This window comes from Oncorhynchus tshawytscha, linkage group LG01 (assembly GCF_018296145.1).
Source record: "Oncorhynchus tshawytscha isolate Ot180627B linkage group LG01, Otsh_v2.0, whole genome shotgun sequence".
Lineage (NCBI taxonomy): Eukaryota > Metazoa > Chordata > Actinopteri > Salmoniformes > Salmonidae > Oncorhynchus > Oncorhynchus tshawytscha.
In genome coordinates this window covers 61,664,754-61,678,199 of record NC_056429.1, presented here as the reverse complement: position 1 = coordinate 61,678,199, position 13,446 = coordinate 61,664,754, and the positions used below count along the sequence as shown (strand labels likewise).

The 13,446-nt window shown below is 39.7% G+C and overlaps 1 protein-coding gene across 2 annotated transcripts in view; it reads left to right on the top strand.

The window, feature by feature from the left end:
* LOC112254522 (cGMP-dependent protein kinase 1) overlaps positions 1-13,446 on the top strand; it is a 162,546-nt gene that overhangs the window by 118,016 nt on the left and 31,084 nt on the right. For both annotated transcript variants that reach the window (XM_024427198.2, XM_024427189.2), the window contains exons 4-5: positions 5,040-5,145; positions 10,355-10,418. In XM_024427198.2, the coding sequence (XP_024282966.1) occupies positions 5,040-5,145; positions 10,355-10,418 (170 nt within the window). The remainder of the gene's footprint in view (positions 1-5,039; positions 5,146-10,354; positions 10,419-13,446) is intronic.

Here is a 13,446-nt window from a genome sequence, read left to right as displayed (position 1 = left end):
TGGAAGAATGAATCAGGATGAGAAGCACAGAGGAAAAATGTAAATTGTCTGTCTCCTTATTCCTCCTGTTTTCAAGTTTGTAACATTTATAAGCATGGTTTAGTTTTTGAAATCTAGAGACAACATGTTTATCTAAACTATGAGTTTTGTTGTAATTTTGATGTATAATTTAATTGTTTTGGCCCGAATAAAAACAAATGCGATTTTACCCTTCATATGAGTATAGCCAAGCAAAGCTAGCTAACTTAGTATGTATGTCAATGAGACAAAACAGTGTCTCAGATTAAATGTATTTTCGTAAAGCTGCAATATGTAACTTTTTGGGCAACCTGACCAAATTCACATAGAAATGTGACATAGATCTGCCATTCTCATTGAAAGCAAGTCTAAGAAGTGGTAGGTCTGTTCTATGTGCGCTATTTCTATGCTTCCCATGCTTAAGTGTTTGCGTCTTTTACTTTCAGTTTTGTACACAAGCTTCAAACAGCCGAAAATACAATATTTTTGGTTATGGAAAATATATTTCACAGCAGTTAGATGATAAAATGATTCTCTACACTATACTTGCTTGTTTGGTCACATAACCGGAGTAATTTCTGCATAGTGCATCTTAATTTTTATTTGTTCTTTTACAAATGATGGCTCATATTAACTGTATTTACATGAGTACATATGCATCACTCTAATGATAATTATTTTAGAAAGTACCTTTTTACGGAATGTGTTTCGAACAGTCACATGCTAACTGCTAACATTAACGTTAGCCAGCTCAGCATCAGGCGCTAGCTAGCCTACCATAGCTAGCTAGTTCTTGTTATTGTTTTTTGTTACATATAATACATAGTGCTCTTCTATAATACATTTTTACAATTAGCACTGTGTATATATAGAGTGAATCAGATGTACTGTTGTTGGAATGGGTGTATTTAGTTGTTTTGCAGTACACCATTTTAAGTGCTAGTTTAGCTAATGTTAGCTAAACAAACACCAACTAGACAGTACCTAACTGTTAGATAGCTAGCTACAATACATTAATAGTTGAGAGCTAGCTTTAGCTATGTTATGAAAACATTGAGAAAATGGGATTGTAATGTATTTGAGTGTGTGAAAATGTTTGCTATTGCCATAATATATTTGGTATGAAGTTTTAGTTTTCAGCTTTCTTTAGCAGTTTCAAACGAAAGGAAACTTTTTTGGCAGGGAAAAACACATTTGAATAAATAATATTGATTTAGAGTTAAATCGTTTTTTGTTGTTGTTGTTGTAATGAATTATTTACAGTCATGTTTGAATAACTTGTAGGAAATACACTATATGAAGCATTATGACCATCCTGTGTCACTTTACTTGGACTAAGAAAATACACTTTATGACACTGTCAAGAAACATTATGACCATCATAATCATATAAGTCAGATAGGCCTATCACGTACATGACCTTATGACAGTCATCAGTCACAAAGAGGGTGTCTTGTCCTGCTCCTGAAATCTGCTCCTGCATTCATCTCAGTCATTAGCAACAGAGCACTGGGGTAGGTACATGTCTGACATCAGTGTGTGCACAATTACATTGATAATTTAATATGGTCAATTTCATAAAATGTTATATACTCATGGATAGAAAGTTTGGAGCATAGCATAAGGTAACCAGTGTTTTTTCGGGCTTGGTATGAGTAAGCTCTAATATACGTATGGGTGTTCTACATGAAACGTCTTAAATTCCTTGAATTATTCATCACCTTAGAAAGTACCATCCATTTCCTTGTGTTTGGCTTAGAAAAAACATCCGCAATGACTATGTTTTTTCACTCAGATTCAACATGTTGTTGAATTTCTGTCTTCAAATTGATCATCAAAAAATTAAGCCTAACGGTGAGTTGGGCACCACCAATGCATGTCCAGAGTGCATAAGAGGAGATTACTGTGACTCAATTCATGACTGCTGGTGTGGCGTTAATAAGGATCACCGCAACAGCCCTAGCCCCACCTGAAAATGTAAGGTTGTGACATACATTCAGAAGTAAAGCTTTCAAATACTTTTTTCTGGTGACTTTAGGTGTAGTAACTTGTTCAATCCTCTTTTGCTCTGTGATATATTCTCTCCAGCCCCTGACAAGCAGAGCTCTGGCCTTAGCTGCTGTACAAGGGATTTAACAAAGCCTTTCTCTCGCTGAGTGACACGAGGCAAATCAACTGATCCTTTATTACTCACAGACTGAGGTGATCACAATCAACTGCTCAATCGATCAATAGCTTTAAATATTAGTGTTGGCTGGATGGGAGAGTAGGACTGCTTAGTAATGGCGGGGCCAGGGGAGCCCATCACACTATGGCAGGAGAGACTCTTCCAACCGATGGCAATTTCATGGGTTTTTATCGTGATTGATCTGTCAGTGTTTCTCGTTGTTAATAGTTGGAGCACCAAGGCTCCTGAAGCAATGACCATCACTGCCAACACCATTGTTATGTGACACAATTCCAGTGAAACAAAAAATATGGGTCTGAGACAGATAATGTTAGATAGTTGTCTTATATGACTCACCGATGTCCTCTTAACAGGTGCTTTTGAGTGATGGTTGCATCAATTCACTTTTACCTGCTAGGATAATAACAAGAACCTACCCAAGAGCTAGTGGGACAGTTCAAGAAAGGGGAGGGGAAACAACTACAGTATTGCCGTTTTTGGATAAGGGAAGTGGGGAAGAAATGTATGGGCGAGTGGAAGGATTTTGGCAGTGCAAGTATTGGACAGACAGAGCTTTTCTGTCAAGGACAAGGTAGAAGCAGAGACTGTTAATGACACCAAATAGAGGTGAGATCACACTCGGTATGCTGTGGGAACATAAATCCTGATGTGACTTGTCCTTTGTACGATGAAGACAGTAGCAGACTTGATCACACACCTTTTTTGTGTTAGCAATAGTGTTGTTCCAATTTCTATAAGGGATTATGAGATCCCAGGTGTGTGTGTGTGTGTGTGTGACTGTGTTTGTGCTTGTGTGCTTGTGTGTGTGTGTGTGTGTCTGTGTACTTAGAGATCAACACACGTTTATGTGTGTGCTGATTTATGTGGGGTACTTCATATGCATGTATTCTCAGTCCACTTCAACATAATTCCCTCACTATCAGACTCCCACACTTCTCAAGCCCCTTACCATTCCACCTCCTTCCCTGCCTGTTTGTCTACCCAGGGCCTGGAGTGGTTTTAATTTGCCCCTGTGTTAAGCTGTCAAGCTAATGTCCAACAGCTCACAAGCATTAAGACATTAATCTACACACACTGCAGGCTAACTAGCTCCCTAAGTCTCACTGCAATTTAGTCAAGTCTCCAAATAACTCACTTTTTACCTCACTGCAATGCTCTCCAGGCCTCTCAATATCTGATTTCCGCATAAACTGTGAATTGTCCACTTACCGACGTAGCACTCTGTTGGGTCTGTGTTTATACCATCACGTCTCTCCTCTTTAATAGTTGTTGCTTTAGGGCCTAACAGGAGTGTTACTCCAAAAGCTTTTCTAGCCCTCTTCCCTGAGGCTTGGGTCTTAGAGGTCTGGAATGGCAGTCTCTTCCCTAGCAATCCCTTTACAAAAACATGCTCCCATCTCACTGGGCACACACTGGTTGAATCAATCATTTCAATTAAATGACGTTGAACCAACGTGTAATAGACATTGAATTGATGTCTTTGCCCACTGGGTTTCATCTGCCTTTGATTTCATGCAGTAGACAGCCTGATAGCACTGGAAAGCTGAAAGCAATATTGTGACGAGGTCATTTCACGAAGCCCTTTTGCTAGGCTGTGAAATCTCCATCTGCTATATTGCGTCCATTTAACCAGTGTTTCAGCTCCATGTGTGTGAGTTATGTAGGCACAAGAGAAGTAGGTTTTTGGAATGGGACCCAGCCTCAGTGTTTTAGTTATGTAGTGCTGAAAGAAGGATGCAGAGTGTTTGTTGCGGTCTCCTTCCTCATTAGTTGGTACGAGGGCTACAGACAGTTTCAGACTGTTTATAGAAATACTCTAACTGGGACTAAAAAGAGCCTGCATGTGTAATGACAAAATCTCTCCTGTGCTCTCCTGTGTTAGAAGACATAGCTAACACTGGGCTCAAGTTTAGCTCCTGGGAGTTGTGTGGGTGTTCTCATGGTTGGGTTTATGTGTCTCTTATCTTGCCTGCCCCACAAGTGTATGTTTGTCCATGAATTTGAGGTTTGTGTGTGTGTGTGTGTGTTTGAAAACCTACTGTATGAGATTAGGAGTGGATGATTCAGTGTCACAGTGTCACAGACAACCAAGTAGACCTGTCATAACCAAAACAAACAAATAAAGCAAAAAACAGATAAACATGCATGGACAGGCTCAGCCCCTAAAAAATGTTTTACATTTTATTGAACCTTTATTTAACTAGGCAAGTCAGTTAAGAGCAAATACTTATTTACAATGATGGTCTACCAAAAGGCAAAAGGCCTCCTGCGGGGACTGGGGCTGGGATTAAAAATCATTTAAAAAGAAATAAATAAATATAGGACAAAACATACATCACGACAAAAGAGACAACACATCACTACATAAAGAGAGACCTAAGACAACAGCATAGCAAGGCAGCAACACATGACAACGCAGCATGGTAGCAGCACAAAAGATGGTACAAACATTATTGGGCACAGACAACAGCACAAAGGGCAAGAAGATAGAGACAACAATACATCACGCAAAGCAGCCACAATTGTCAGTAAGAGTGTCCATGATTGAGTCTTTGAATGAAGAGATTGAGATAAAACTGTTCAGGTTGAGTGTTTGTGTGTGCTTTTGGGACCTTTAACAGAATTGGATACATTGGAATGGATCCATTCATCATTGATGAACGTCATGCTAATGATTCTCCTGTTATACTATGTAGCCTTTCTGCTGTGGGGATCTTAGTGGATGTCCAAGTAGATACCTGGTTAATAATATAACTCATTTTATTGTGAAAATGCCCTGAAATCCATGTTTCTCCCAGATCATTCTAATCACTCCTCTCTTCTCCCTCTCCAGCTCTCACCAATGTGAAGTTATGGGCCATCGACCGACAATGCTTTCAGACTATTATGATGAGGACGGGCCTAATCAAGCACACTGAATACATGGAGTTTTTAAAAAGGTGAGGAACAGAAAGACTATACTTCTAGATACTACTACAGTACAAGGGTTGGCTATATTGTAGAGATTTACCATTGAAATCCCACGCAAGTAAGTAAGCACCCACTGTACCGGAAAAAATAGACATCCCTTCTTCCTGCTCTCTTTCTTCTCCATCTGATGTTGACATTAGCATAGGGTTTGCAGAGGAAATGAGCTGAATATGGGGAAGCCTATTAACATATTAAAGGCAGATAGAATCATATTGTTGCACCCACACACAGCGTGGAATAAAACAAGTCCTCTTCAAAAGATGGAGGGAGAAGGGAGGGAGAAGAGAGTGTTATATACATCATACAGGAGGTATGAGATGCCTTGGAAGTGTACTGCCTTCACTGCTTTCCCTCTATGTCCCTCTGTCTGTCTGTCTGTCCATCTGATTGTCCCCCTGTTCTGTCTTTTACTATCTGATGTTATTCTTTCTATCGCTCTGCTTTTTTTTGTTGATATTTTATGAAAATGGAATGACATTTCCTTTCGATGGGTTTTATTCATGTGGAGTTAATCTGTTTCCGTAGTTCAAATGTGTAATTGCATAAATAATTTTCATCCATTGAGAGGTTCTCAGAAATACCCTGCTGGGCCCACTACCACTCAGAGGTTTACAGATTTTATTTACTCAGAACAAAGGCCTCATGAATCACACAGTATTCTCTCTCACTCGCTCCTGTCTGAGTTCTAGTGGCAGCCAGGTGAAAGTGAAAGCAGGAAACCAGTCAGCCTTTCACTGTAAAAGGAGATGCCCTCAATAGGAGATATTGCAAGGGCAGCCAATGAAGGTAGAGAGCCTCCTCAGCTCTTTCGATACTGCCATCATAATGGAGATGTACTGTAGTGTACTGTACCAGAGATACCTTTCTGACCAGATAAAGTAGTTTGGGGGTATATTTTGTTCTCAATCTAAAGTCATTTTTGAGACTCAGACTGAGTGGAGCGTGTATCGTGGCAGGTAAGGCAGGTGTGTGTTTGAAGCAGATATTTCTGAAAGCAGGATTGATAGGTCAACAAGCTAACTTTCATACATGTTCAGATACAAATCCATATTTCTTGGTTCAAAATGAGAGTTAAATTTACAGCTGGTTCCTACTTTTCTCGTAATTATTGTTGAAGTTAGCTTGCTATATTTTCGATCTTTATACCCCGGGAGGACAAGTGATTTTGTAATTGTTGTAGTTCACTCTATGGATTTTAGATCCCAAGAAGCTCTGCTTGTAGACAGTTCAGCTAATAAAATATTTTTAAAGAGCAGTCAGATTACGGTAAACCAACTGTCTCCATGAGTCAACCTTTATGCATTTTTTTATCTGCAATGAAATTAGACATTCGTCCTCCCTGTACATAGAAGAGGGATATTAATTTAAAACTTCTGCGAGGAGAGGGATAGAAAGAGGGGGAGTGTGTGTGTCTCTGTGTGTCTTATCTGGAAGGTATTTTTCTGAGCTCTGTTTAATTACACTCTGGAGCTCAGGAGAAACCGAGACCCCAGCCAATCCCCCTGCTTTCATGAGTTGTGTTGCCTGCAAAGTGTCACTTGGATGGCAAGAGAGCTATTGCTGATCCCCTATCTCAACAGGAAGAGCGTTTAGATAGCTGTAGGCGCCTGGTCTATCAGAGCTGAGATAGCTAAGAATGTGAAATGATTGATCATGTTAAAGTTTTTTTTAGATAGACTGCAGTGGTGTGTAGCTCTGGGCCTGGTTTCCCAAAACCATCTTAACTTGTTATGGCTGCAATCCCGTTAACGGGATAATTGTCATCAACAACCGCTGAATAGCATAGCGTTACATTCAATGAATATTACACAAAATATTTATATTTATGAAATCACAAGTGCAATATAGGAAAACAGAGCTTAGCATTTTGTTAATCCACCTGTCGTGTCAGATTTTGAATGATGCTTTACAGCGAAAGCAATCCAAGCGTTTGTGTAAGTTTATCGATCGCATGACAAAACATTAAGTACACTTAGCATCAGGTAGCTTGGTCACGAAAATCAGAAAAGCAATCAAATTAATCATTTACCTTTGATGATCTTCGGATGTTTTCACTCACGAGACTCCCAGTTGCACAACCAATGTTCCTTTTGTTCCATAAAGATTATTTCTATATCCAAAATACCTCTGTTTGTTTTGCGTGTTATGTTCAGACATCCACAGGAAAGAGCGGTCATGACAACGCAGACAAATTCCAAATAGTTTCCATAATGTCCACAGAAACATGTCAAACGTTTGTTATAATCAATCCTCAGGTTGTTTTTAAAATATGTAATCGATAATATATTAACCGCAAATGTCTTTATTAGTAGGAGAGGGAAAAGCAATGGCTGTCCAAACTCATGTGACCACTTGACGCGATGTTATCGTTCTGGCTCATTTTTCAAAATAAAAGCCTGAAACTATGTCTGAAGACTTGTTGACACCTTGAGGAAGCGATAGGAAAATGAATCTGGTTGATATCCCTTTAAATGGAGCAAAGGGAGGCTACGGAACATGGAGTTTTCAAAATAGAGGCCACTTCCTGTTTTGATTTTCCTCAGGGATTCGCCTGCAATATCAGTTATGTTATACTCACAGACAATATTTGACAGTTTTGGAAACTTTAGAGTGTTTTCTATCCAATACTAATAATCATTTGCATATATTAGCAACTGAGACTGAGGAGCTGGCCGTTTACAATGGGCACCTTTTCATCCAAGCAGCTCAATACTGCCCCTGCAGCCATAAGTTAAGGCTAAGTTCAACATTAAATCCTTTGTGAGAGCATCATTAAATATCTGAGCTGTTTCCCAAAACCATTGTTACTAAAGTTGCACTTGAAAACGTTCGTAATTTAAATAGATTACTTCTGTCCCCGAAAATAGCGTACTACAGTTGTAGGATCTTAATTTGGGCCAGTTTGATACAGCAGGAAAATAATCCTCCAGCAACAGGAAATATGAAATTATTATGTGGATTATAATTAATGGACATTTTTTGGGGGAAAGGTTATACTTCTTTTGTTTGTGCAAGTCAAGTCTGACATTTAAGGTGGAATTACAGACTTTAGAAGCCTTTTTAGAACCCTTGAAGAAATTTCAAGTTTGCATTTCCTGCTGTACAGGAAAATTCTTAGCAACAAAAAGTTATCAAATTAAGATCCGACATCTGTAAGTTACATACAGTATGTGCACCACGACATTGCTCTCTCTCTCTCACTCTGATGTGTGTGCATCTTGCTAGCTGTCACTCAAATGGTTAGGGGCTGAAGCTCATTGGCTGGAACACAAATTGCAAGGGGGCTGGCCCGGCACAGCTTCCAGAAAAACAGTTGCTTTCAAACTATGGATTTTGTCACTATTTGAGGTAAGACAGTAATTCTGCTAATAGATTATATGCATGTATGGCCTACACATTGATATATCCAGCCCAAAGTGGGAGGTTTTAAAAATTCTTAGTAGTCGCCAAAGTTCCAGAGCATATCTTTAAACAACTGACTCACAGAACAGCTAAATGAGTCTTGAGATAATTTTTCCCCTTCCACATCACTTAACACACAGACGATCTCTGCTAAACTTAATATCAAAATGTGTATCAGTCTCTCTGAAACTGCAGAACAATGTTTGCAATGTGCTAATAATTGTTACAAATATACAAAGGAATAAAAGATGTTTCAAATTAAACCTGAGATCACTGCATATAAATTCAGTACCGGCAACATCCCAGTAAGCAAAATAGATATAAAATAGATATTTTCCGGACGTTGAAATCAGGTTAATTTTCGGTTCTGAATTAAAGTTGAAGAGACATAATTCACAGATGGTAAACATATATGTATTGTTTTGGTAATTGATTCTATGGCCAAATTTCAATGCCACATAAATTCTCAATTTAGCATTAATATATATTTGTATCTATTTAATGTAGGAAAGAGGGGCCAATTGAAGATTGCAGCATATGCTATGTATTATTATTCCCATCTGTCACAAAAGCAACTTATGTTAGCTTTTTCAAAAGCCTTAAAACTAGCAGCGATGATATTCAAAATAGTCCAATTATCATGACTCAGGATATGACCCAGATGCAGACACAGGAGGAAGATAGTTTGGTTCTCAGAATATTTATTTTAACAAAGAGGCAGGCAAAGGGCAGGTCGAGGGCAGGTAGAGGTTCGTAATCCAAGGCCGAGTCAATCAGGGACAGAATGGCAGGCAGGCTCAGGACAGGCAGAAATGTCAGAACCGGGAAGACTAGAAAACAAAAACTTGGGAACAGGAGAACAGGAGAGATTGATTACACCTGGGTAACCCAGATATCCATCCAATAAATTACCTTAATTTATCAATTAAGGGCCAGGAGGAGTGAAAATCAGCAGCACTCAAGATCAGACGGTTCATATTCACAACTAAGAAGACTGGAGGCTAAGCTATGCATATGTACATCTTCACATACACACCATCCTATTCCACTGTAACAGTTTTTAACCTAACATGCAAAGAACATGATAGAATTAAACATTTTATTACAACCCAATTAAGTTGTTAGATACAGAACTATCCATAGCACATGCTTTTTGTTTGCGCTGACTCTTTCATGGCTCGGTAACGTTTCCCATAGTAGTGAGCCATCTGACCAGCCATTTTCCGTCCGGGATCCATGTAGGAAATTCTGCACCATGAGTCAGTGCTGAGGCGATATGGTTCAGATTACTGTAATAAAGCATGGGAAATGAGAGGGAGGGGGAGATGGAGAAACAGAGAGATGATATGGGGAGATAAAGGCCTTTGTTCCAATGCCTGGGTTATTTGCTTTCTCCTCTGATAAGCATTGGTCCATTTTATTCAGTCCATGTCGATAACGAGCAAATAGGATTCAGAGGACTGCCAGGAAACGCACAGAACAAACATCCTTTTCAACGTCAGTCGGCGTGTATGTGCGTGTATATACTGTACATACAGGATAGCAGTGTATTTCTAACGTTTATTTCTGGAATATACATTATCCAAAATTATGTAAACTGTGAGAGCGTGATGAACAGAAACTCTATTCAGGTTAACCTATTGACTGTGTAGCTGCTGATATATCATTACGTTCCGATCAATATGTCTATTAGCATCAACACCCTGTAATATGCAATACAGTGTGAATCTCTATTCTTCCTTCTACACTGACTTTCTGACTATTTTCTTCCTGCAGCGTTCCGACGTTTCATGAACTTCCAGAGGAGATTCTAAGCAAGCTAGCTGATGTCCTTGAAGAGGTAGGTCCTCTGTTGAAAGACTGTGATGCACACAAAGGTGTTTTCCAAGGCTACACATTTCTATGGATACAACAGTGTGTTACTTGAATGGAGAATAAATAACTATAGCTGGGGATGATGTTCTCACTATGCTGGAGGCAGGTTTGAGAGTTCTGAACAACTAGGTATTCTGGATGCGTTATATGATGTTGATATACTGCATACGATAAAATGTACTTTACTGTCTATTTACATGGAAAATCCTTCCGTGATGTCAACATACAAATACCAAACACAATACAATATATTAGATGCAGTACGGAAAACTGAAATGTTAGTACACAAGTCACACATTTACATTTCCACATATTCAGTCTCTGCAGCCTATTGTCCGACCATGTATTGGGCCTGCATCTGTCCTATGTCCCACTGTTCAGCAGCCCGATGGCTGATGTAATGAAACTTGCCTTGCTTCCATCCTTACTGAACAATCTCCTTCCGGAGGGCAGCAGCTGAAAACATTGGGCAAGATTGTGTGTGGGGTCGTTTGGCCTTTTCCCTTGCTTGTTTATCATAGAGGCTCAGAAGCCCTCTGCACTGCAGCCCGCAGAGTTTGGACCCCAGGTTCACAGTCCGCCTGAGGATATCCTTATTATCCTTATTAGCCACTGACAGCCCACAGTAGCAGACCAGGAAACAGAAAGTCAGCACACTCTCTACATGTCAGGTGTAGTAGTTGGGGCGTATCTGGGTGTTGACATTCAATTGTCTCAGTCTGTGCAGGAGGTCGAGTCATTGTTGGCATATTTTATTGATGTTATGAGTGTTGGCATTAAAAGAGAGTGTGCTGTCCATAATGGTTCCCAGGTACATAAAACTCACCACTCTCTATGGCTGTTCACCCCCCCAGGACTAGGTGGCTCACTGGGTGTGCCTTCCTCCAGAAATCAATGAGCAGATATTTTGTTTTGTTGATGTTGAGTATGAGGTAGATGTTATTGCACCAGTCATGAACCCTGTTTACTTCTGTTTGAAAATGCATCAGGGCCTCCCGAGTGGCGCAGAGGTCTAAGGCGCTGCATTGCAGTGCTTGAGGTGTCACTACAGACCCGGGTTCGATCCCAGGCTGTGTCACAGCTGGCCATTACCGGGAGGCCCATTAGGCGGCACACAATTGGACCAGCATCATCTGTGTTAGGGGAGGGTCTGGGATTTCCTTGTCCCATCGCGCTCTAGCAACTCCTTGTGGCAGGCCGGGCGCCTGCAAGCTGACACAGTGGTGCGGCTGGCTTATGGGTTAAGCGAGCAGTGTGTCAAGAAGCAGTGCGGCTTGGCAGGGTTGTGTTTCGGAGGACGCATGACTCTCGACCTTCGCCTCTCCTGAGTCTGTAGGGGAGTTGCAGCGAAGGCTGTAACTACCAATTGGGGAGAAAAAAGGGGTAAAAGTACACCCAAAATATATGCATGACTTTGTGTAGCATATTCACTTTACACTCTTCATGGTACTTTGCTTTGTTTCTTTAAACTTCTTGATGCACTCATCCCGTTACCGGGATCATTTTCGTCAACATCCGCTGAATTGCAGAGCGCCGAGATCAAATTAAATTACAAAAAAATATTTAATTTTCATGACGTTTCATGATTAATCCACCTGGCGTGTCAGATTTCAAAAATGCTTTTCGGCAAAAGCATAACAAGCGTTTATGTAAGGGCATCTCTCTCAGTAGACAAAACATTACAAACAGCTAGCAGACAAGTAGATTGGTCACGAAAGTCAGAAAAGCAATAAAATGAATCGCTTACCTTTGATGATCTTCGGATGTTTGCACTCACGAGACTCCCAGTTACACAATAAATGTTCCTTTTGTTCCATAAAGATTACTTTTATATCCAAAATACCTCCATTTGGTTGGCGCGTTATGTTCAGAAATCCACAGAAGAAAATTCCAAATAGTATCCGTAAAGTTCGTAGAAACACGTCACACATTTTTTATAATCAATCCTCAGGTTGTTTTTACAATATATAACCGATAATATTTCAACCGGGACTGTAGCTCCTTCAATAGGAGAGAGAGAGAAAATGTCTGCTCCAAGCTGTTGCGCATGCAAAACGCTGCTGACACCCAGCCATCCAATGACTCGATGTGATCTTTCTCGCTCATTTTTCAAAATAAAAGCCTGAAACTTTGTCTAAAGACTGATCACACCACGGGGAAGCCATAGGAAAAGGAATCTGGTTGATATCCCTTTAAATGGAGCGAAGGCATGCAATGGAACAGAGACCTTTCAGGAAAAACAGTACATCCGGGTTGGATTTTCCTCAGGTTTTTGCCTGCAATATCAGTTCTGTTATACTCACAGACAATATTTTGACCGTTTTGGAAACTTTAGAGTGTTTTTTATCCTAATCTGACAATTATATGCATATTCTAGATTCTGGGCCTGAGAAATAGGCAGTTTTATTTGGGTATGTTTTTCATCCAAACATCAAAATACTGCCGTCTACACTCAACAGGTTAAGTACATTATTCAGTTGTACATGTCTACCTCGGTAACCTCATTGCTGCTATCCCTGTATTTCAGTTGCATGCCTCCTTGCACTTTCAATTTGGCCATTTCTACTTGCCATTTGCCTTAATTGCACATGTATACATCCCAATTAATTTTAACATTGTACATTGTCTTAACATTGTCTTAATTGTTTCTCTGGTAAAAAATTGTGTAATCTTTTATATGCACTTCTGGTCTAATGCTAACTGCATTTCGTTGTACTGTACTTGTACTTGTCCAATGAAGTTTAATAAAGTTTAATCTAATCTGATAATGCAACAGCACATACAATTGAAATGGAATTCAAATTCTTGAAGGAGTCATTTAAATTCTTGAAGGATTCTCATTGTTCAAATACTTCAGATAATTACTTCTTCGTCAGAGTGATTTTTATACCTGTTCTCTGGCTTTATCTGTATTGCTCATATTATCACAAATAAATTACTAGGGTAGTGAATTGATGACAGCTTCAGTTGTAAGCTAGCAAGGAAAGCAACCG